Raw genomic sequence first — 26,458 nt, 5'->3', positions numbered from 1 at the left:
TCACAGCTTATGAAACTAATAATGAATACCCCTCTAAATAGAGGTGGGAATCATATAACGATGCATCAGGATATCTGTAAAACAAAACGTCCGTGAAAAGTTAAAAGAACAGGATTTCTCTATTCATTCACAACATAGAGAACAAAGCTTACTTTAGAGTGCCTTCATTTATTAATTAAAATATCGATATTTGCCCTGGCGCACCGACTATCGTACGAGGACGAGGACGGACGACGATATATATCACCCAGACGTTAAATATTCGTACTTAGAATGAATTCAAATGAAGTAGACTCACACATAAGTCCAAGACAAGACTTAAATGTTAACAGAAATACTTTATTTCACTATTACACAATAACAAGCCTAAAAGAAAATTTACAAAAAAAAAAAAAATCAAAAAAAATCTACAAAGCACCACATAATATAGACGACTCATAAATATTTCAACAAAACCTTATGCTAACTGCCTGGACTCTATCTAAGATATTGTCATCATCATCATCATCATTGAGAATCAATTAGAAATCAGCAAAAATGTTTGGACATCAAGCACACTCATGCCAGTAACAGTAATATCTTACAGATTCATGTAGCAATGATTCAGAGTGGGGGCAATGGTGATCCGTAAATGTCCACTTGCAGTGGTGAGACAAAACAAATAGAGTGGACTCGAGGAAACTGTAGTCCGTCGTCTGTTTGGTAAGATATAGAGATCTGCATTTGGTATAAAGAGGAGCTGAGAAGGCAGACATGGGTCACGAGAGTATTTGCAAGACACTTTGCTTTTAATGATGTACCAGATGAGTGGAGTTCACCACGGAGAATAAAGAAGAAACCAGTGTAAAGTACATGAAGGTTCATTTTGTACAATTGTCTGTATCTGACAATATGACATTATAGGAATTGTCCTGATTGGTGACTCCATCCATCTGGTTTGGCAGGCTAAATCAAATCCTAATACGCGAACACAATTTGACCCACACCTGTAGAAAGGACAGTGAAGAGACATAGGGGTGGTGTCACTATTTCTTACATGGAGAACACTGTACAGGTACCTTCAGATCTTCCAGGACTAAAGGCACATGGGATCCACTGAGCAACAGATGTGTCCGTTCTGGAAATGAGAGAAAAAAAAAAGGGGGAGGGCAAAGACACACACGCGTTATTGCCGTACTTTAACCTTGAAGTGCAGCCTTTTCAAGCTCGGCAGACAATTGTTTCAGGGAAAGGTCAGCGCAGTAGGCTCAGAATGGCATTTAACATTCCTAAGGGCAAAAATGTGGCAGCATTTCATCCAACGTGACGATATTCTACTGAGAATACAGATGTGAAGGGTCAAAGAGTCATTCCACCTCAATCTAAGGGGGAATGATGTTCTTCATCGCTGCATTCAGATTTGCCGGGACAGCAATGGGCAAATGAGAAACTGAAAAAAAAACAATAATACATCCATCCATTCATCCATCTTCTACTGCTTTATCATCCACATCTCAGTTCATCTCAATCTCAGCTGACATAGGGCGCAAGGCGGGGGAACACCCTGGACAGGTCGCCAGAACATCACAGGGACACAAATAGAGACAAACAACCATCCACTCGCACACTCACACCCACGGTCAATTTTTTTGGACTGTGGGAGGAAACCGGACAACCTGGAGAAAACCCACGCACAGGAGAAAGGCCCTCGTTCCAACCGGGTGGCGAACCCGGGTCTTCTTGCTACAATAATACCTCATTAACACCAAAATTAGTGGAAGACAGGGGGCCTTTCTGCACGGAGTTTGCATGTTTTCCCCGTGTGTGCGTGGGTTTTCTCCGGGTTCTCCGGTTTCCTCCCGAAGTGCAAAAACATGCGACAAACTGTCCAGGATGTACCCCACCTATCACCCTATGTCAGCTGAGATTCACAAAGCTCATAAAGCAGCAGTAGAAGATGGATGGATGTTTTTAGACTGTGGGAAGAAACCAATGTAGACAACACGCACACACGCACGCACGCACGCACGCACGCACGCACGCACGCAAGGCAACATCACAAACCACTTCCCCGCCGCATGTCTGTTATTGGGTTTATGACTGGTGGAAAACGCGCTGAGGTTTGTGTTCATGCATATGAATTCAATATAAATCTTTGACATTTTTTTAAAAGACTGCAGAAATATAGAATATTTTTCAGTTTGTCCTCTGAGAATATTGATTGCTAGGCAAGCAGGGGGAGAATACTTTATATACAGCATATATATATATATATGCTGTATATGTATATATATATATATATATGTTTTTTTATAAATATATATATATATATATACACATAAAAAAACATTGTAAACTTAGGAAGTCAGTCTTAGCTGGTGGATTACTGCTAAAGCTGAGCAGACTCACTCATGCTCACAATATATAATGAAGGGTATACTGTGTCAGTAACTATAGCTGCCTCTGCAGGTACGTCTATTACAAAACTCAAATGGTTGAATACATAAAAACTGTGGAAGGAAGCCTTCTCCCATGATTTCTCCTACTTTTCAAGATAGACGCTTTACAGTACACACATGCCAACATGTCTGCTTGTTTAACATAGTGCATTGGAAACAGCAGTGATTCCTCCGCAGGTTGCAGGTTTCTGTTGGTCCAAGTTCCATGTTCATTCTTATTCAAAGAAAGAGTTTGAAATTCTGGGGGTTGTGCTTATTGCCTTTTGGCTGGGAATGAATAAGAAGACAGATAATACCTTCATTCCATAAAACACTGAATTACAGCAAGCGCAGTAAAGTGTAACGTCTGGAAACAGCTGTCTGGTCATCACTGTGAGGTTGCCAGGCAACACAGGGAGAGACTTCAGGTAGTCATATCTCCTGAAATTTTTATACTTTTTTTTTTTACACAGGGTTTCGTACAAATATAATAAGAGATATGGGTTTAATTAGGGGCTTTAGAGGTGCTATTGTTAGAGCCAAGTTGTGTGAGTAGCAGCAACAGCAATATGTGTAATTCACAAAGTGTTTAACTAAGGCTTTGAAAAGGAGGCGTGATCGCAAAGCTGCACTATAAGCTGTGTCTAAAATGAGGGGCCAGGTTCGTGCCCTTTGGGCAACTTTGTCTCGTTAGACTTTGACTGCCAAAACAAAATGAAAGGGTGTGTTCTATAGATGAAGTCCGACAAACGAGTGACTAGTGACTTGTAAAGCAGTTGTTTTCAGTGTAAGTGAATCATTAGAATCACTTAATAAAACTATTTGTGCATTGCTGTCGCTAAATACACCAGATTCCTCTGTTGAATATTGATATTTTAGACATTTCTCTGGTAATTGTTGGAGATTAACCCATGTGCTTTAGGTGCGACATTGTTCAGTCTTTTTAACTAAGCTACACTTCTTGTGTGATTCTTGTGTCGGACGTGTCTTCCTCTGAGCAAACAGTGGCCGGCAGTCTGGCGACGTCAAGCATAGTAGGCGACGCCAGAGTAGCTACTAAAAACAGCCAAGTACAATGCTAGTGGAAACGCAACTTAACCGTGCCGTGCTGAAGGAAACAAGCCAAGTGACATAAAATATAAATAAATTGTGTGTCATATCGTGGGTAAAACATGGGAACTGCTGGTGGAAACCTCATCAAAGCTACTTCATGACACACCTAAGGTACCAGATTGCTGTTATTTATGCTACCACCGGGGGCGCCAATTTTAAAACCTACCTATGGGTCTTTCCTGCATATAGTCGCGTTTCAGTGGAGGACAGCCTCTTGCAACATTATGATGCATTGGTCTGGAAATGCAGCCTTTAGAAGGGTGCTGCTTCTAAATTAGGACACAGCCAATATAATATATAATAATAATATTATTATTATATATATATAATAATAATAATAATAACCATGAAAGCAGCTTTCACATTTATCACTATATGTAATAAATGCAATTTCTGGACCATAATGTACTGTTCCTTCCACAAACACTATGGGTCAGTTCCCAAACCATTTTTTTATTTGTGCCAGTGAACTAAGCAAACTGTAATTCGCCGTCTCACGGCTGCCTGCAGGGCCGGCTGCTTACCTTGCACTGGCACAGAGTGCACTCAGTGCCATGTTTAATCCAGGAGGAGCCGCTGAAGCGTGAGATGTTGTGCTCGTCTGTGCACGTCTTGGTGATGTCGTTGCGGATGGTGTCGGCCAGGCAGGGGTCGGTGACACAGCGGGGACAGCACTCGCCCTCGGGCACCACGGTGAACTCACAGTCCACGGGCGGGCATGGCAGAGGCCAGCAATCCACCTGCCCCTGCTGTGAAGGCGGAGAGGGAATATTTGATATGGATTAAAGGTGAAGAGCGAGAGAGAGTGAGAGAGAGAGGGGGCGCAAAAGCAGAGAAAGCTTCAAAATTAATCTCTGCTAATGCACTATTGCATTTTCCATTTCTTCTTCTTCTGCTTTTTATTTGCATGTTATCGCAAGTGTCTCCATTTGATGAAAAAAAAATAGATGAGCGGGGCAATCTTTCAACACAGTCAGCTTTTTTTCTGTGAGGTAAATGCTCGAGCTTTTTAATTGATTTGCTCTCGTCCATCTCTCTTATTGTTGTTCCTATATTAATCTCACAGCAAACTTACAGCACAGAAAGCGTTATTGGATTTCTCCCACTGCCCTTTTTCCTCTGGCCTAAGAAAACATGGGCAACCATGTTTTGGCCAACGCTACACATTGTACCTCGTGTATGCTAAATCACTCTGGCCTGACCCACTTCTGCTTACTCTTGTCATTTGTGGGCATTTTTTTGTTTTTTTGCTCTGCACCTCATTGGGACTTGAAATATGAGCTCAGACTTTTTAAGTTTAAACACACAAGGAGATTAAAAAAAGGCACACACACACATAAAGTTAAAAGAGATACAATGCAAGAGTCCCACCGGGAATATTTAATAACACTGAAAATCTTCTGGCTCAGCATTTCAGAAATGGTGCTGTAAATGAGCCCGGCGATAAAGCACAGGCTCACGCAGCGCTAATACCCACTCCCTGCCTCCATGTATCGTGTAAACATTTGAAGTGGGAACTCTTCGCCTGTAGCAAGATGGAGAGACGGAATACACTCGTATTTGTCCCTTCATGCAGATGTGGTCCATGATCACAGAGGAGTCTGCACACTATCAGCCTGTATTTACACAAAACAGTGTGGCATGTGCACTCGTTCAGTTTAAAATGAATTTATTGAATTCACATTATTCCCAAGGTTCTGTTATGGTATGGTATTTCACTTCAATGTAATATGCATTCCTTTACACATGTGCAGGCACATGTAAGGATTCACTGAACGTAAGATAGAGTGTTGCCTCCAGAATATTAGAATCTAGTGACGTTTTTCTTTGACCGGGAATGATCCTGTGAAGATCACTCTCTTTTTAACAGGTATGTGTCTCAATATGTCTCACCCTATGGCTAAGTAACTGAATTCTTATTTCGATCATCTGGTAACTTATCAAGAAAGCGAAACGCGTGATCCATGTGTAAAGAGTCTGCAAAGGCCACATTCTTCATATTAAAATGATTGCATGGGCTGCAGAGACAGTTAAGCTGGTCCCAAGCAAGCACTCTGACACCAATAGAAACCCCTGTATAAGCAACTGTAAAAGCACTGGACCAAAAACCAATCAGTTGCAACATAATTTTGATGGTTTTTTCATACTTTTTAGATGTATGTCTTGTTTTTAAAATATTAAATGGGCTTGTAAAGAAGAAAGGCGGCGGCAGCAGCAGCAGCAGCAGCAGCAGCAGCAGCAGCAGCAGCAGCAGTAGTCGGGCAACAACCAGAAGAGACTGTGTTGTACAATACAGACGTATAAGGTTTGGGCAAAAAGTCTTCTCAGTAAGGGCCTCCAACTATTGGAATAGTCTTCCTGTTGATACAAGAGAAAGTACAAACTATTCAGTTTTAAAACTAAACTTGAATGATGGATTAAAATGAGCCACACTTCCACTCTTTAATAACAAACCTACCATATATTTGTGCTGCTTCTTGATAAGACCTAATCATGTTAGTACTTACAATTGTCTTATTATAGCATTGCAACACCTGTAGTGTATTGTACTCTGGTACATTTACATTTTAGGGTTAAACTGAAATGTACACTGTCCCTTGTAAATAAATAAATAAATAAATAAATAAAGAAAGAAAGAAAGAGGAGATCGTAGTGGCCGCGTGTGTCTGCTGTCACTGTGTATTTTAAGGCCCTTGCTGTGGCTCTGCTAAGTGAAGCAGCGTTCAAGGTTCACTTCACATCCCTGTCATGTCACTGGAACCCCAGCGCGATATCACCCAGCAGCCTTCTCCCTCGACCATTTCAAGCGCCGCTCTTCACAGACTGCGGCTGGTGGCGCTTTGCCTCACATGCGCGTCCCCATGCATCTTTAATTGATCGTGTTTTATGTCCGTTTGTGTGCGGACATGTCTACACTCTCAGACGCGGGTGTGTGTGTGTGTATCTTATAAACATGCTGGTGTTTGTATACTGCATGACCGTGTTCTCAAATATGTTTGTGTGCACGTGTGTCAATATACAGTAAATAAGTGAAGCGGTTTTTCAGCCGAGTGTGCTTCTTTATTCCCTCTCGGCCGAGCGGTAATTTCCGAGCCCCCGTGTAATGGTTTGCTGTAAGACATCCAAGAATCATCATCCGAGGTCCAGGCATCAAGGCGGTATTACAATGGCAGCAGGGGAGGAAGAAAATGTCACTGCTGTTGCTCCTCAGACCATCTGACCGTCTGACAGGAGCCAACTTATATTAGCTACAAGTATGATGGATCTGCGAGAGCAGCAACGAGAGGGGAACAAGCCGGAAAAGGAGTCATAAAGTGCTTGTCTTGAGATCCGCTACCAGGAAGATGAATGGTGAGTCACTGAACAGAAGGGGTGACACTGGTGTGGGCGTATGTTACAGCTAAATGTGGGTGAGACAAGACAAGTGTGGTAGAAGCACAGCCCTGGCATTTAATATGCACGCAACCATGAAGTACATCGCAGGTAGGAGGATTTATGGTTTGTGTCAAGTTGGAGACACTTATGAAACACTTTGCCCGTGGTGCTTGAGTTGCAGAGTAAAAACCACCATGTAAACAAGGATCAGCGCGTCAGAGGATGTGAACACGGAGAAAACGACGCCTACCGTGAAATATTCCTCAACTACACGAACGTGTGACATGTAGAGGACACTCCAACTTCCGGCTCTCTTAACCTTGAAAGTACCTCTCAGTGAATTGTACCGTTCCATCACTGCAGATAACGACGCAGAAGGTCCTTTTGAATCGAGTGAACGAATGAATGAATGAACCACCCACTCACGTTTCTTTTGCTAGGAGATAAAAAACAATTTCAGGTTTCTTTGTTCTGCAATCCTGATATTCACCTCTTAATCACTCCTCCTCCTCTTTGGCCACAAAACAAACTCCTCTCCTTGACTTTCTTAACAGAGCACCATCGCTCCGTCATTTCCATGGAAACTGCTATGCAGTGTATTAGCTACACGTCTTGTGCGAGCGCTGCGGTGCGTCACTTTTATGTTTTCACTCTCACTGTAAGAAAAAAAACCAAAAAAAAAAACCCCAGCTCTTCTTGATAAAAAGCAATAACATTACATTACTCACCAGACACTGACACTGCTGACAGTTCTCCACCCAGGTGTCTCCACTGCCGTAGGTGAGCAGGCCGTTCTGGTGCAGACACTGGCTGCTCAGTCGAGGGTCACACTCGGGGCAGCAGAACAGGTCGGCGTTGGGGTTGTCGCAGTCGCAAACCATCCTGCGGCACATGACTTGGCCGGCCTGAGCATGCAGAACAAATTTCACATTTTACCACAGGACCGCACACACGTGTGTGCAGGCACTACACCACTCAGCCATAAAGGAAATAAATGTAGTATTGTTGATTTTAGAAACAAACATGACAGGAGTCTTTTTTTTTTTTTTCCAAAGCAGAAATGTCCAAAATGAATTGGCACCAGCTTATATATTATTAAATATATATTTGCAGATTTATACCTCTATGTCTCAAGGTTTAGGAGCCATAATCAAACAAGCTTTTATACACTGATTTTCAGATGGCTGACATTATAAAATAAAGTGATAATCGTTTAAATCTACAGGTTTGTCAGTGTTTTATTTTAGAACAAAACACAGCTGCAGACAAACACTCATGTACTGGATCTGAAACAATAACTATTTGCATACAGCATGACCTCAGCCACACTTTGTCTTTTCTTTGGTGTTTGACCTTGGTTTCTCCTTTGACGTGGTTGAGACTGTCCATCTAGCGTCCAGCTGTGTTTGCCCACCTCCAAAACAATAACATGTTTACTCCTCTGTTCACTCAATCACTCAATACAACACATTTTGACAGGCAGCTCTTCAATCTCTCTAATCAATTAATATAACTAATTTAATTAGGCAGCCATTCCTGCCCTGGTCCTTTGTAATCAAATGAATAATTTGCTGCTTCATCATTCACTACCGACACTAATCCACTATAATCACCTTTCACTGCTGCCAGACATTGGGTATTAGGCAAAGTGTGACTGGTCTGTGACCTGATATTCATAGAGGAAAAGTGGTATAATCGAATGGCTTTTCAAGTACAAATGTTCCCGCTACACGCTGGCATCAGAAATCAATAGAAACAACTACATGAAAAGCATGAGTCACTCTGGCAGGTCTTTGACACGACTAGGTCAAACCGTGACACGGGTTATGTTCAGATCAATGTGCAAACTGAAGGTGTCGTTCAAAGCTGCCGTGGAACCACAGTGCACTATTCATTCATATACGGTCCTATACAATTCTATATTTATATTTATAGATTTCACTGCATTTACTTCCTGAACAGAAGTCAAACAATATATTTATATATAATTAGCTATTAAATTGACCACTCATTAGAATAATTGAATAAAAAAAAAATTGAACATTTGACATTGAGTTTATTACGAATGACATAATAACATAATAATAATAGTAAAGTTAACAGAATTTAGAAGATAATAGTGCAAAGTGGTTTAATCTTAAGAAACAGACTGGGCCCAATAATTGGTTTATTGGTTAATGATTGTTTATAACCTGTATGTGACCTGAGGGTCGTGAACCATCTCAGGACATTTAACATTTTTCTCTGTATGAAAATCTGCTGCGTTTTAACCCTTTACATCATTTCAGTTGGACATTACGTGAACGTTTAACGTCAACTTTGACTGATTTGATTTGCTTAAACTGCTAATCCATATCGCAACACTGTCATTGTTATTGTATATTTGTACCTGCACCAATACTTTAATCTTACATCTGATGCACAGCATTAACCAGAGAAAGCACTCAGAGAACACAAACTATATCAATATACTCCCAAGGTTCACAATTTATTATTATTTTTTAATCCTGAATCTTGATCTGTGTCTGGATTACCACCAACAATCAGATCATTTTCGTCCTTAGGCTGTAACATACCAGTGAGTTACATCTAATACATCAATTCCCCCTCATCTTTGGGGGCACTGGTGCCAATCGCAGCTGACGTAGGTCAAAAGGCGGGGTACAGTACACCCTGGAGAGGTCACCAGTCTATCACAGGGCCACACATGACATGCAGGGACATTAACATTCATTCATTTTGTTTAAAGGTCAATGAGGCACATGTTTCCACATCAAAGTCACCATATTTACCCCGTGTGAAAACTTGTGAATCCTCCGACTGTTATAAATTGAGTTAAAGGAATCATATTTCACATTAATGCAACATAAATGTGAGTGTTTTGCTTAAAGCAGAGCAGTATGTTTACAGAGAAGGGCAATAAACCATGACATTTGTCCCGTGGGTAACAGGATTGTTTGTTTAAAGGAATATTTTTGTATGGTCTTTAAGGTCTGTCGCCTTTGTCTCACAGTTCTCTTTATCCATCCGCTGATTCTGATTCTTACCTGACAGGAGCACACCGAGCACCGATCACTGTCCAGCACCCAGATCTGCCCACTGTGTTTGACCTTGTTGTCATGGATACAGTCGCCCGTGCAGTTGTGCCCGTGGGGACACCGGCAGTCGTAGCCTCCGTCCAGGTTGAAGCACACCGTGTCGTTGGCACAGGTGTTCCTCCCCGTCTTGCATTCATTAATGTCTGCGGAGAGCACAAGAAAAGACGACATCATACTGATGCTCCTGCTGCAACAAGGTTTCTACAGCCTCTGAACAACACACTGAAGGTTCACTGCACCCAAAACTGGCTCATCAAAAGCTTTAAATGCTATTGTTACCTGCGGAAATTCAACATTTTCCAGACCACAGAATAAAACAGCCGTATACAACTGTAATATAACCCAGAAACCCACTTCTGGCCAAATTACAACTTTGCTTTGTGAGACGCAGCCTTAGGAAGAGCCTTTAGAATGCTTTTTTTTGTTTTCCCCTCTTGCATCTGAGACTGACAGTCAAGAATGGGGTCAACGAGTGCAGCAGCACAAGCACTATTGTTACAGGTGATGCTTCAGTGTAACTGAAGATTGACGGTTTCCATGTTGACAGGTGACACGTCTCCTGACAGGTCGTATGAGAGAGAATGTGAGAGAAAATGAACAGGCTGTGTAAAGAAAGCTGACATTTTGGAAGGACAACACACGGCTAATGACAAAACCATGCATTCATACCATGACGAACACCAAGTGTAACACCATGTAAAACAAAAGTTATGGTTTTGATAAATTAGGAAGCACTGTTTTAACGGCTTATTTCTGTAACTTGAATCTATTTAGTCTAAAGGAAGAAATCAAAGAGAAGAGAAGCTGGGACTGAGGTGTCAGTGTAACTGAATCTAAATGGAGTGTTGCATTATACAAACATAACATTATTATGCCGTTACTAGTAATATATAACACAAGACACTTAAAAATGTGAATTTAATGTATTCATTCTAAAAATAAATTATTTCCATACAAAATACTGTCGCAACATTCATGAAATTATACATTTTTATATGCAATAATGGTTTAAATAATACATTGATAATTACGTTTTTACGCACAGAATGAATTAGATGATACAAATTGAACTGCGCAAGTCATGTTTTTTGTGATTTTGGTGTCAAATTAGATTCCCTTGATTTATCAGCCTGCTTATCTTATAGCCATTTTTCTTTTTTCTTTTTTTTACATATTTGTGTAAAACCGAGGCAGCTCACTCACCTACACAGGACTCCCCATTGGTGGAAAACAAGCCATTGTCATGGTAGCCATCACGGCACTCACAGTGGTACCAGCCGGGCAAGTTAACACAAGTGGATTTACTATCACACTCGACAAAGCCATTGGCACACTCATCAATATCTGAAGAGAAAGAGAAGAGAAAGAGAAAGAGAAGAGAAGAGAAGAGAAGAGAAGAGAAGAGAAGAGAAGAGAAGAGAAGAGAAGAGAAGAGAAGAGAAGAGAAGAGAAGAGAAGAGAAGAGAAGAGAAGAGAAGAGAAGAGAAGAGAAGAGAAGAGAATCAGTGTTGTGTTTATTTAAATATGCATTTGTTCCACTTTTGCACAAAAATCCTATACAGTCTCCTCTTATAGTAACAGATGCAGGAAAAGAGATAAACTCAGAGGTTGTGTGTTCACTTCAATTAAACTCTATGTGGAAATAAGAAGGATATGTGGAGAAGCACCTTCTACTGCAGCCTATGGGTGGTTGTCAATAGACGGGAGGTGATGTTTGTTTTCATACAGTCCTCACTCCTCCTGCTTCAGCTCTCTAATACAAGCCTTGAATGACATGCACTGACTGTTCCCTCTGTGTCTTTAATCCTTTGTTCTTCCCATGGTTCTGTTTGTTTCTTTTCATCCGCACTTCCTCGTTTCCTTTCAGTCCACCGTTCAACCGTTGCATTTCACCCTTCACAACTTTTCCCCCAGACATCGACCAAGAACAATACAATTTAAAACTCAGAAGTCCCAGAAGAGAGAAACAGAAGATCTCCCTGATATTTCATCTGATATTTAATTCAAAAAAAAAAAAAAAGGGGCCAGGGCCACACAAGAGGGGACATAAATCCTGTTATTACACAGTAGGACTAAATATGTTAGGAGCAGACATGTACTGTGATTAAATGTGCCTGCATAGCCAATGATGGTTTTTTTATGGCCGTGCCTGATGCATGATGCTCTGCTCTCATTATGAAAATGGCAGTGTGCCGTGTCTGACCTTCTATACGACTGCTTGAAACAGTATCCCCCACCGAGAGACAGGCAGACGGGCTCATGGTCCCCCACTGCCCAGGCAATAATGGAATTAAGATCTATTGGCTAATGAGTCCTCAGTCTTTTAATAGAATTTCTACAGCAGATTAACCGTTGATCAAATGTCTCACAGATTAGGGGCCTATCTAGTAAGAAATGACCCACATTTGTCTGAGTCCAGAGCAGGTTTGCTGAAAAAAGCTGGATAGAATAGAATAGAATGCCTTTATTGTCACTATACACAGGTACAATGAGATTAAAAACAACCAACTAATAGGAATAGAATCTTTTTGGTGTTGCAGACTTTAACGCTTTTCAGCTGTTAATTCCATTACTATGTTAAAACATACAGTACATACAGAGGCTATAACAATGTGCAATATATCCTTTTTTTCCCAGCACAACCTAGGCAATTTCTTTTTAAATTTTCACCAACTACATAAACACACCTGAGCAAAAAGTACTCAAACTGTTTCAAATTGGATTGAATCTGTGAAATCTGGAAATATGTCACAGTTCAAAGCTAGTTTTTATGAACAAAAATGAAAGTCTATTTTGTGACTTCTACACAATTATTGCTACTTTAAAAATGCGATATAAAATTAATCTTAACCTTGACTCAACAACATAAAAGAAGACAAAAAAAACCACACATGTTTAAAGCCTGAATATATAAACCTCTAAACACACACACACCCCCAGGATGTCCAAAGAAAGAGTTGTGTATTATTCCCATGACAATTTACCATGATTGCACCTGTGGCACAGATCCGTGCTGCGTGAGCACTAAGGGTTAAAGCTAATGCTCTCATTTGACTAATCACATTAGTTTGGTGAGAGTAGAGTTGTGCATTTTCCCTCCTTAAGACATTGATGGCAGGTGAAAAGGACAGAAACCAGAGGCCTACAGCAAACGCAATAACTGGCCACTCTTTGTAATTAATGTATATTATTCCCACACATGGAGAGCCTGTGAAAGTCACCATGATAAAACACAGGGAAGCTTTTAAAGGGAGAAAGCTGCATGAGATATCCTGCCGTATATTAATAAAATCAAGTTGAATTAGTTTGAATTATCCTCTTCTCCCCAATTAGGCTGTAGGAAATTGTTCAAAGTACAACTGAGCAGTCAGATACTATTTATAACAGACACTAATGGTGAAGTCAATCTAAAAATATGCAAATGAGTTATTTTCAGACAGTTTCATTCAGGGATTTTAAAAGCTCCACTGTCTGGCTATAACAACAGAAGGTTACGCCCTCAACAGAAGACATGTCATTTCCTTTTTTTCCCCCCCCTTTTTTTTTTAAATCTGAGTCAAACCTGTCAGCCACAATTATGGCATAATGCATCTCAGCCCGACGTCAAATCGACTTCTAAAGTGCCGCTTCAGTAACTGTGAAAGTCACCGTTGTCGCAACTCACACTCGACAAGATGGAATGTGTGAGGGAGCAAAGATACAACGCGCTTGCAATCATCCTGCGTAAATGATAACAGAAGATCATTGTAATTAAATCATCAAAAAAAAATGACAAGTCGAAAGGAGCGCCGCTTGAAAGCTCCGTCTCGACTGAATCGTGAGGGTTTGGGGTTTGTTGAGTCTGAGATGTGGCTGGTGCTCTGCTTCCTCTTATTAAATCATGTCATGTTTTCCCCTCACTCTGCTCCGAATGAATAAAAATGACTACACAAACAACATGAAAAACCATCTTTGCGAATCTCTCGGAGAGGTCAAGGCCACAGAAGAACATTTATTTCGGCTGCGCGGTGACACGGTGACTCACAGAGAAATACCACAAAGGATGGGAGGATGAGGATGAGGATGGGCTTGATGAAGAGGAGAGGAGACAATGAAGGGAAAAGGAAGAACCGTTTGCTCTGGAACAGACTGCAGTTTTCCTACTCGTTATCCTGAGTGACAGCCTGGAAACAAGGGCTTTATTAAGGCAACTCAAGTGGACGGTTTCCTCTGCCTCCTTCTTGAGCTGCCACTGTGCCATGATCCTCCCCTCCTTTCACTCTTCACATCTACTGCCTTCACCTTTCGATGCGTCTATTTATTTTACCTCATCTCATATCTGTCCCAAATCTGAGCCAACACCTGCGGTGCCCTCATCGTCACCTTCGCTCATTCCTACTGATTGCTCCATGTTTGAGCAGAAATAAGTAGAGTTCAGATGTTTGTCGATGTTACCCGCTTCTTCTTCATCTATCCCTTTCATTATTGTTCCAACTTCCTCCTGTTGACATTGCTAACTATTCCAATCCTGAGCAGATGCAGCTCTGTGCCATAAATCCATCCATCCATCCATCCATCCATCCATCCTTCCTTCCTCCTCCCTTGACACTTCCCTCCTCATGTCATTAACCATCTCTGAGTGACAGATGGCCCCAGGAGTGTTGGCATACAGTTCTGCTGTTTTGGATTACTTAGCACAGCACCAACTACTGCCATATGTACATTTTCCTGTACAGTAAACTAATTCAAAATCTTCTTCCACAGAGGTCTACCGGATAATCCTGATAGGCTGCAGGGGGAGTTATTAAAATAAAAAATAAAACAAAGCATAACAACAGAACCTCCCTCCTCCCTCAGTGGAGTCATACATTTGCAAATAAGTGGATTTTGAAACGAACTGAATTTGTCATGTCAGATCCCATTTATGACGGTGTTTGAGAACAAGCTGCAGAGGCTCCAGGTTGATAAAAGTGTGTACAGAGCTTTCATTGGCAAGAACATGACACATTGACGAGGCAGGAAATGGATCCTTGCTCTTTTATGCAGAACGAGTGATTGTCACTGGTCCTCGGTCTCCATTGAGAAAGTGTGAACTCAAATAATCAATCAATCATCGTGAAACCTGAGGCGAACGAAGTTACACGCTGCCCTCCCGAGTGACGCCGACACTGAAACGCAAATCTATATCTGTAACCACTCATAGTAGATTGGAGACCAGCTTCTGTAGCTGCAAGCGCGTACAGATCGCTTACCTATAGCTGTGAAATTGCTTCGACCTTTACCATCAAGTTCAGAAACAGACAGCTGATCTCTGCAGTCACAACACATGTTAGAGTAGGTTTCAGAACGACTGTTATTGCGTTAGTTTTGAAAGCTTGGTGACAAAGGCTTTCCATAGATGAGAAATGTTGCTTCAGTGCCACAGTGGGAGGGACTGAGGCGTTCGTCTGATCGACAACTGAGCCAACAAGGGACACCGAGACGCATTATAAACAAACGCGTGTCCGTAACTGCTGCTTCAGCTTAAAGGGCAAGTAGCTGTATTCACAGCTGCACGGCCTCAGAAAGCCGTCATGATGAGAACACTAATGAGTCTTCATTAGAAGGTGGGGATAGTCAAATTAGAGGCCCTGCTCAGATGGTAATTAAAGCTCCGGTGCATAATTTGTGGTGATCCAATCCAAAAACATTCCGACCTGACTGAGGACAAGATGCATTTATTCTGTCAAACTGCTGAAGAACTGGCTTTTAGGAGCAGATAATAATAAATGCACGTGGATGCCTCTTTGTGTTTCCAACCAGTTTTCTAGATCAATGTTTCCTCCATCTGTCCTGACGTAAAATGAATCACTTGCTTTGTGCGGTGCAGCGGTGTCACCAGGTGACACGGGATTGTGTGAACTCAATGGTTTGAATCTAACACACATTTGTTAATATTTATATGCAGTACAGCTTCAACACGCATTCTCAGCGATCCACTTCATTGTCTTTCCTCCTGAAAATCTGATTTTTATCTCAAACTAGAAAAGAATAGAAAAAAAAGGGAGAGAGCAAGAGTAGATCTGTATGCTGCAGCAGCATAAAACACACCATTTAATATCCATTGTCCTTTAAAGCAATGTCGCTGTCCAGCGCCTGAGCAGCGCGCTGCACTGCAGCAGCTCCAGCGGCTCCAGCGGCTCCAGCAGCAGCATATCCCTGGGAGATGTGTCATTTGGGTAGAAGCAGCAGGTTGTGCTCAGCTAAACGACAGTTCTGGCCATTAGCGGGGCCTAATTAAGACACACTAATTATGGGTGATGGAGTGAGTGCTTTGAAAGGCCGTCTCTAAATAAATAATGAATACATAATCATTGTGCTTTAACAAGCCGCTTGAGTTTAAACAGTCACGGTGCCCCGGGCCTTGTGGGTAAATTGTGGAGCATAAGAGGGAGGGAGAGCGGCTGTGATGCATCATGGGAGCTGTCAAAGGGCGGAGACAAAAAAAAAAAAAGGAATATGGTTTTAAATATTCACTACCTGTGCCGGAGTGTCAGATGGGAGGTGCCCAGGGGAGAATTGCTACCTTCCTACACAAAGGTCTAAGGCCACCATTGGATTTGTTATTTTTTCAACGCTATAATGACCATACAGTATAATTATTTCTCAGTTACTGGAACACATCGAGAAAATACCGAAAACGTTCATACATGGTATTTAGTGTGACCTTCCTTTTCAAACTGGAGTGTAACCTTAATTAATGTCGTCGGTAAAACCTGTTTGTTCTTCTATTCATGTAAAAAAAACATAAAAATAACAGTGGTGGTGGTGCGCTAAGCTATTTTGTAAAGTACTGTATGTAAATGAGGTCTCAAGGGAACAAAATGTTTGTCTGGTCCCCGTTTCCTCATGAACTCACAGCCGTCCACTTGTTGCCTCCGATTCTTCACCTCATTGCCATAATTTTGGTTTACTTCTCCGCTGCCTCTCTTCTTTCCTCTCCTTTCATAAAAAATATAAGAAGGATCCATTTTCTTTCCCCACACGTGGGAGAAAGAGAGATAAAAAATTGATCGACAAAGCAAAAAATATCAAAGCTCTGATTAAAAAAAACAAAAAACACAAAAACGGCACCGTTTCAGCCACATAAACGTCATATTCCTCTCTTTATAGCACTCCTCTTTATGAGAGTATCACTTGGGCAGATGATGCACGCTGGTAAATTATCATGACTTGAGAAAATGAGAGTTTTGCCTCCCAATAAAACATCAGTTTACAGTGGAGGTGTAATGCACCAAGACTCCCTGACTGCACTTTTGAATACAACCCTCCAGGAGTGTGTAGGAGTCACAAATCTAAACTGCATCATTAACACCAAACATAAAAATCTTTTATCTCTTTCTCCTTGTCCTTAAAGAACATTGTTGATGCTAAACTACAGACGCTTCTCTATGATTCAGTGCCGCTGATTAAAAGTGCTTGAGGGGACTGGAGACTGCAGATGAATTAGAAGATGAAAGGGAGAGGTGTTCATCCCCGGCATGTCGTGAAGTGCTCGTTCCCCCTCCAGCAGCCCAGTGGATCCTTAGAGGAAGTAGCGAGAGGCCAGCCGAGGAAAGATGGCCTTTATTTACAGACGTGACGGCATAGTGACAGTAATTCCTATCTCGTGGTCAGGCATCCTAATAAGCTTGTGGGGGCTTGAAAGGAGAAAGTAATGAGCTGACAATAAAGGAAATGCAAAGGCTATCTATCCATTCATCTCATAGGAACGGTTCAGGAATTCAGTTAATAAACACGAATCTGACCTAAACAGCATGTTCACACATGTTGTGAGTCTAATGATTTCATGCATACAAAATCGAGGATGTGTTTATAGTCGTAGGTCTTTTTTTTTCCTTCCTAAAAGCAAAAATGATGATAAAGACTTTGTTATGAATCTTCTTTGCTGTATATCCAAATGAATTATCAGCATAAAGGCACTTAAATCATGTTTCCCCTGCCCACTTATTCAAAGACGACGGAACACTTGTAATTTACAGGTTATGGGTTTGTTTACAACACTTAACGATGTGCTTTTTAAGATCGCTGTGATATATCCTCTCCTCAACGCCGGGGGAAATGTATTTAATATTATTTCCAAGGAAAATGATGCGTGGATATATCTGTCATTTTCAGTCATGCTGCACTCAGAGCAATGGCAATCAAGCACAACTGCGCTAATGGACGATAGAGATGTAAACACTTATTACCTTAATTTTTTAGTGCAGCCTTAAAGGAAAGGGCTTATTGCTCGCAAGGAATAAGGAGAAGGCAGTGATGCAACATTACAAAAAAACAACTGCAGTGAAAACAACAATATCCTTCAGCTTATGTCTTCAATAAAATATGAATCTTATCTTACAACAGTGGCACGTTTTCCTCTTGTTTTGAATCCACCTCCTCCTTTATTCGTGTGCATTAATCACATGTTTTAAACATGAAAACACCACATATTCTGTCAGACCCCGAAACATTTATCATGTTGTAAAATGTTAACTCTAAGAGCAGCTGTATCCTGTCTTCTCAGTGATTGATATTGTAATTTTTATTCTCATTTATGGTTTGTATTTAATGGTTCTTTGGGTTTATACAGGGAAGTGCAGACGGAGGGTCTGTGTTATGATATGGACAGTAAAAGCCGCGGGAAAAATATTCTTTCATTCATTCAATCATTTTCTCTTATCGTTCATGCTGTCAAGAGTCAAAGAAATAGTTGGATTTAATCTAAGCTGACATAGAGTGAAAGACAAATGTATTCTCCTGGATACAACCAAATGAACCAAAACCAACCAAATAAGATCACATGAGATCATCAGAGAGTGAAGGACAACAAGAGCCAAACCAGGAACAAAATCATCATTTCTGTATCTGCCTTGAACAAATAAACTCTATTCATGGTCCATCAATTAATGAAAACCCTGAATCTGAACAAAAAAGTTTGTGAGCTTCCATTTCATGGCAGAGGTTCAAAAAAAAAAACATCTTAACAAAGCTATTATTGCACATTGTTTTCTCACTTTCTCCGAGTCAAAAGAGAAAATGCTGCAGAATAAACATAATATTCCAGCATTTGTCCATTTCTCACACAAGCCATATAAGGGACGATGACAGCCAGGGGCGACAACATCGACGATGCTGCATGTTCGGGGCAAACATTACATGGCTGGCCTTGCGTACATTTATATCCATGACTGAAGTGTGTGCGCCCCAGCCACAGCTGTATCGTGCATAATTCATGATGTGTCAGGGTTCTCCACTTGCTGGTGTGTGTCTGTCAGCACGCCATGTCCCCTGTCCCTCCCCATCCATTCCCCCTGAATAGTAATGACAAGTCAGCAAGTGCACATACCTCTTCGCAAGAAGACACACATATGACAATTACACGCAGTCAAGACAGTGAGTGTCCACACCTCAATGCAAAGAAAAAGCACAGGCTGGACAGATAACTCTCAGTGTAACCATACGTACTGTAAATGTATGTGCGCATGCTTTAGACTTGTGCGCGTGTATCTGCGCTGCCTTGACAAGCTCCTGTTTGGTGTCTCATGACAGGCCGTCAGTCTGCCGCTGCGGCAGCAGGAGTGGTGGCGTCCCCGGGGACGCCTCTAAAAGCTCACTGGGTTCTGGGAACGGCGAACGCGGAGACTTAGTGAAAGCCTTTCCATGTTCATCCACCAAGCTCGGCTTCGCCTCCTCCTGCAGCACTGACTCCGTGAGCCTCATTCTGCATCCAAATGCAGAGGAAACTCACTAACCCCTTACCCTCCAACCACTCATCTTTCTCTGTGCATTTCCTTCTCCATCTCTGCATCTGTCAGTTTTTTTCCCCCAACATCCCTGGATCTTCCTTTCCACTTCATCTCCTTTCCTCCCCCTCCCAGTCGTTATCTTCTCCTTTCTCGCTCCTCGAATTTTGGACCTGTCACCCTCCCATACATCTCCATCTCTTCGACTCAAACTATTGTTCTCAATCCCCTTCAACCATTTCCATCTCCCCCATGAGCAGCACATCCTATAGTACATTAACCTCCACACATCTTTGTGAGCGCCTTAACAAAAAACAGTTGTTGGCAACAATCCTCTCTCACACTGAATGATTGGTGACGTCTCTAACCAGTAGCAGAGGGGACTGTGACGGTGGTCCTGGACAAAAAGAAGAACACATGACAATGGAAGCTGTCACAGGGCTGACTTGGACACGATCGGGAGGAATTGTGGGAGTGAAGAGGAGAGACAGGCGCGCACACAGCCGCCGTGGTGACAAAACATCTTGTTGCTTGAAACATAAAGGGAGTGTGAGAGTTTTTTGCAACTTCAAACCCCAAATTCTAATCAGACTCACCACCAATCGTCCAGATTTTAGATACAATTCTACAATAAAATAGTAATAAATCTTTTTTTTCCTAACGTCTCTCATGTGTCTATCCATCGAAGAACAATGGAAGTAAATGGAGTTTTGATTTGGGGAACCACAGCAATGAAAAATGCCACTTAAAGGAAATGGAATTCTTCAGGAAATGAAGTGTACCAAGTATCCATTCATCTACGTCATTCATTTACTAAGCACAGATGACTGAGGAGTCACAGTGGCATGTGTGAAAGGGTCTGAAATGAGCACTTGTCACTCAAATGTGAGCTTAAACTACACATGTTTGCAAATAAAATAACCAGTCACCATTGTTTGGTTGCTAAAATAGGCCTAAACATCAAACCAGGCAAACACCTTAATAGAGATGTTCTGATACCATTTTTTCCCTCCCTTTACCGATACCGATACCAGTGTATTAAAAATAAAAATCATACGACGCCTGCATGTGATAATGTGATATGATTATCATTGTGGTAAGGCCTTGCTCAGGTTAAACCCGTTGTAAAACATGAATGAATACAGCAAATGGAAGCCATTTATTTTTATATTTATTTTTAAATGGAACAGTATAAAAAAACAGTAGTGCAACAGCAACTTAAATAAATATAGGAATAATTATAAAAAAAACAAATTAAACTGCAGCCATTATGTACTAAAATAAAAAAGCATTTAAATCTTTAAATAGTGCAGTATTGTGGTATCGGTATCCATCCCTTATTTAGTAATATCCATAATAAAAATGTGCACTTGTGTGTTTGCAGCTTGTACTGTGCAGGATTTGTCACAAGTCAAGCAAACTAGAGAGCGATTAAAAAGTGAATTTTAGTGAATTTAAGAACAGAAACCTAAACTAAGCATGTCTGCGCTGCATTCGATCTGACGAGAACACAAATGTCCAATAATGTTACGTTAAATACGAAGACATTTTTCCTACGAAAACACATCTATTAGTGGATTTCTGTTTTCGAGATATCGACTCATACAACAAATCCTTTTGAACTAAATCTTGGCGCAGATTGTGAGATTTCTCCTTTGATGGACTATTTTGGAAGTGTTTTTGATTCACAGAACATTCACGAGGAAAAAAAGAGCGACGGACAAACGAAGGCAGGGATCTAAAACACTACGGAGGGTAATGAAATGTGTGATTGCCTGGCTCTTGTGCCATTACTAAAAGACGAGGTCCACAGAACCTTTTCTGCAGCAAAATAGGAAGAAAGCTAAGTCATTATGGTTTGGATGTGTTAACACATTCTCTCTCTCTCTCACTCTCACTCACTTTCCTCAGCATCTCGGGGCAGCCGGCAGCATGAGGAAATTCATTTACTTTGAGATAGGCAGTAAAAAGGACACCTCGTAAAAAAGCTCCTTTATGTGCAATCAATACCTGATCCAGTGAGAAAGCAGAGACACCCCGTTTGCTTCACTCAACCATAAGCGCGCGCACACACACACAGAACTTTCTATTTGTTGGGCTGCTTGTCTCCTGAAGGACACTCCAGTGAGGGTTAAAATGGCCGATGAAAATGGTGTTGCTGCTATAGATTAGACAAACAACACAGCGAGGGCAACAACAGGGATCACAGTCTTTCTTGGTTACCTTAACTCGCCAGTAGTGCGAGGGTAATCACTCCGAAGAGGATCCAAAGCCCAGAGATTTATCACACAATGATTAAGCTATTACTAATCTATTTATCGATTTATCAATCCATCAAACTAGCTTTGAGTTTTCAGCTTCTTAAATGTGAATATTTTTAGTTTTTTCTTGTTCCATATAACAAATAAATCATTAAAACATTTTCGTAAATGACTAAAAAAATTATGGACCACACAAATGAAAATTTGCAGTAATAAAAATAATCTCAGCACCACCACACACACTGACTTAATACTCGGTAATGCTCTCGTGATTTCATTCCAGATATTGTGCATTAGGGAATTGTGCAGCTGTGACTTGGATGTGATGTGAGGAATACCATGCTGATTAATAAACGCTGTGATATAGGGTAATTCCCATACTGCTGCAGCTGCAGTTCAAATCCTCTGTTGGGCCATTGGAAGAGATGCAAGCTCATTATTCTCCATGGATCACAGACCCACACAGTCTGACGCACTCACAGAAACACACATTTACGGCCCCGCAGTCTCAAACACACGCACGCACACACGTCGGATGTGTGTATGAAAGTGTGAACATCTCAGCGTTTACAATTCTGACGTTTTGTTGAGGTCAGAGCAAAGACAGCGCAGCAAAGTAAGAAAAATGACTGCCTTTCCCAAACAAGAGCCTCGATATGCCAAAGACAAACTCAAAAACGTCTCATCCTCCTTCCTTTTGTCCTTTTCCTCTTGGACACATCGAACATAAACAGCCTCCCATTTGTCTTACTTCACGCCTGTTGTTAAAGATTCAGCCCGAGGTGAGTCCTTGAGCTCTTTTTGAGGAGAGAAATGTAGCAGTGGATCTAGAAGCAGCTCTTACCCGTCTCGCATCTCTTCCCAGTAAATCCTTGCTGGCAAACACAGTTGTTAGGTGAGACGCAGGTTCCTCCGTTCTGGCACAGTCCGTCACACATAGCTAGAGGTACAACCAAAGCAGAAGAGCAATTTCTCACTAAGATTAACGAGCTTTAACTGTGTAATTAGACCAGCAGCAGCATATGTATTTGCATACAGAAGAAGAGCTCATTTGGTGATGTGATTCACTGCAGTCTCTTTTGATTAATGGATCTCACCATGGTTCATTTAAAACCAAAAAAATGTTCATTATCTGTAGACTGATAGTTAATGTCTGCTAAAAACACAGAGGAGTCATTGTATTTGACAAGAGTGTAATGGAAATAAATGTAACAAACACATATGTAAAAGTCTAATCCAGTCAAAGGAGTATCACGTGGTGTTTTATTTTTGTTTTAGAAGCAACTTTAGGGAAATTACCTGGTGCTTTGTGTCATTAGCGCATGAATATTGAGCTATTTTCTAATATGTTTTAGGCTCAGAAATGACAGAGAAAAGAAAACAGAGTGAATTTTTCAGATGTTGGCAAACTAACCCAGAGTTTTCAGACTCTGCAGATATATCGTGTACCCTGATGAGGAATTAAAACCTGGCTTTTAAATAGATGTCTAATCACAGTGATTAATTAAACAGCTAAGGTAAAGTCAATATTATAGTCATAGCGCAGACGACAAATGGAAGTCCAAACAGAGAGGCATTAAACCTAGGTAAACCTAGATTAGTGAGGAAGATCTTTATATTAATAATTAAAAATCCATATTTCAAAAATGGATTAGACTTTAATATGCATGACGCTGAAAGCATAAAGTTCTTTAAATATACGATCTGGTGGCTAAATTAAACATAGTTTGGTCAACTAAATAATGTTTGTGTAACTGTAATAACTGTTCCTGTGAATAAATGACTCAGGTACTTTTTTTGTTTCGGATTTCATTTTTAGAAGTCGGGACAGAGAGGACGTTATGTCTCACAGATGAAACCAACCTTAACAACCAGCCTGCATATCTGACAAGTGTTTTCACCACCGTTTACGTCCTGTTTAGTCTATACGCATTGAGGACTCGTCATAATAAACAGCAACACGTCACGGTGACTCTTACCTTTGCAGACCGTCCCGTTGCCAGTGTAGCCGGGCTTACAGGAGCAGCTGTGGCCTCCGACCATGTTGAAGCACAGGGCATTTTCGTCGCAGTTGTGGAGTCCGCTGAGACACTCGTCGTGCTCTGAGGGACAAGACACAACACAACAGATGTCGGCTTCAATACGCTCTTCATTCACAACTGCACTCGTGTTACGGCAAAGATGAACACATCCTCCTCACATGTGCAAATCACGACCACTGTCAAGAAAATAACCCATTAAAGAAAACAGAGTTTTTATTTTACTTTTCTTTCAGAGTCAATCTGGTGTTCAATTATTTGATAATGAGAAATCTACTCTGAATCTATTTATAAAAGTGTCTCTGATGTTTTGCTGCATGTTGTTGTTTGTGTTTGGTAGAAAATGATGAAAAGGAACAAATTCAATGACGAAACCTGATCTTCAGAACAACTGAAAATAAAACCCTTCATCCGTAGTCCTTGCAAATTAAAGAGGCGCCATCTTAAATGGCCATTAACCCTTTAACACCTAAGCCTCAAAATATCAAATATCAGCCTGGACTATTTTGCTTATATCAACCATAAATGGGCCCGAAAACTTATTTTGCCCATTTTCCCAGAATAACTTTCAATATCTGGCAGTTATTTACAATTTATGCATGTTAAAATAGTGTATTAACAATTTAAAATTCAAATCAAAAAGTTTTACTGAAAAAAAAAAACATGTGTCACCTGTGTCAATATCCAACAACAGGCCAAAAAACGCAAACTTATGTACATACTTAAGCTGTTTTTCCAACTCTCTCCTCTCTGGTGACAAAGACACTAATTTGCCGGGTTCCTGCAACAGCAGAAGTGAAATTACCGTAATAAAAACACGTTGGCTTTGACGAGCAACAGATTTAAGAAACTGCTGGATTTTTGCGGTAATGCAAAGCGCACTTGCACCAACGTGCCGTCTGCGATACGCTTGGTGTTAAACTGAAACAGAAATGAGTAATAGCACAAATTAATAAGACGTTTCCTTATTACCAGGACTAAGCTCTTCTTGCTGCTGCCATGGATTTAGTGATCCGACGTGATATAAATCACTGACAAGCTTGATCAATGGCCACGGCCTATGATGATGTACCACTGTACAGTGTATCCAAGAGACGAACAAATCTCTTTCCTTCTGTGTGTCGACGCTCACGATAACATGCAGAGAACGAGGTGCAAAAATAAATGAAAAGCCTGGAGGATATGTAGCTATTGTGATCAAACTGTGCAATAAAAATACCACAAAGTCAGTGCTGATTACAGGGGGAACAAACCAAGATACCAAGACTTTTACATTTACAGTAAAGTTGATTACATCCCAAATACAATAAAGGATGATAGTACGGGTGTGGGAGTATGAAATAAATTTGTCCACAAACTAATAATAATCTGTAGTGTCTTTATATTTTCAATAAGAAAGGTTGTTTGAACTCAAACAATGTGGCAAGCAATAACAAACAAACAGATCAGTAATACTGTATATCCCAAGGTAAAGGAAATTCATTAAACATATTACCTGACAGAAGATTATCCGTTTTTTTAAGCAGAAAAACATAGTTTATACTGTATCAACCATATTTTTATAGAGCCAGTGTCAAAGTGAAGTTTTCGTGTTCACACGCATCCACGTTTCGAGCTGAACAATTCCTCCTTTTCAAATTGAAATTGCAATTTCAAAACATTACACTTTGCAAAGCTGCAAAGGCTGCAGTTCATTTGTTCTATTTGTCAGATCTTGTAGACTGTGCCACTTTTGAAGTCAAAGCAATACATAAATGTTAGAAAGAATTCCCGTCTTTATCGCCTCATGCTTAGTCCATTTGTTCATATTTTGATGGCATCTCATGTGGCAATGCTTCATCTTGTTATACAACACAGTAAATATTGAACCGAGGCTGAGGAACTGAGACACAAATATTAGATTGCAAATGAAATTGCAATATTTGTAATTAATTTCTACCTCACAATTTAATGTCGGGAAGTTCTGAGCTGAGATAAAATTAGATTTGTGTCATTTTAACACAACATTTAGTTAAGCTCTCATGAAAATACATGTCACGCTTCTCCAAACCCAACAGCTAATTTGTTTCAAGTAAACGCCCTATTCTTAATCCAGCCTCACTGACACATGTCAAATTTGAAAACTAAACCTTTGCATTAGTGATAAATGTTAATCCCTCACGAAGGGTCGTCCGTCTGTGCTGACTTATTGATCCCTTTGGGCCTCCAGCGACTACACTATGGTGAGATGTCACTGAAATGCCACTGAACATGAAGGCAGACACACGCATTATTCAATCAAATGATTCTAGAGAGCCAATATTGCCCTATTGTAAGTTTCCAGGAGTGCAAAAAGAGACACTTTCTTCCCAGACATTTCAGCTGCAGTCTGGGGAACTTGCTGGACTTCTGCTAACCTTCAGAAACCCT

At 40.8% G+C, this 26,458-nt stretch overlaps 1 protein-coding gene across 1 annotated transcript in view; it reads right to left on the bottom strand.

The window, feature by feature from the left end:
- Nucleotides 1–318: 318 nt before the first annotated feature.
- Nucleotides 319–26,458, bottom strand: part of nell2a (neural EGFL like 2a) — a 71,548-nt gene continuing 45,408 nt past the window's right edge. Inside the window, exons 14-20 of the mRNA XM_044036731.1 lie at nt 23,990–24,112; nt 22,855–22,950; nt 11,207–11,347; nt 9,953–10,146; nt 7,634–7,810; nt 4,055–4,279; nt 319–1,117 (exon numbers count right to left, since the gene is read on the bottom strand). Coding sequence (XP_043892666.1) covers nt 1,076–1,117; nt 4,055–4,279; nt 7,634–7,810; nt 9,953–10,146; nt 11,207–11,347; nt 22,855–22,950; nt 23,990–24,112 — 998 coding nt within the window. The 3' untranslated portion in view covers nt 319–1,075. The remainder of the gene's footprint in view (nt 1,118–4,054; nt 4,280–7,633; nt 7,811–9,952; nt 10,147–11,206; nt 11,348–22,854; nt 22,951–23,989; nt 24,113–26,458) is intronic.

This window comes from Solea senegalensis, linkage group LG10 (assembly GCF_019176455.1).
Source record: "Solea senegalensis isolate Sse05_10M linkage group LG10, IFAPA_SoseM_1, whole genome shotgun sequence".
Classification (NCBI taxonomy): domain Eukaryota; kingdom Metazoa; phylum Chordata; class Actinopteri; order Pleuronectiformes; family Soleidae; genus Solea; species Solea senegalensis.
This window is presented reverse-complemented; position numbering and strand designations above follow the sequence as displayed.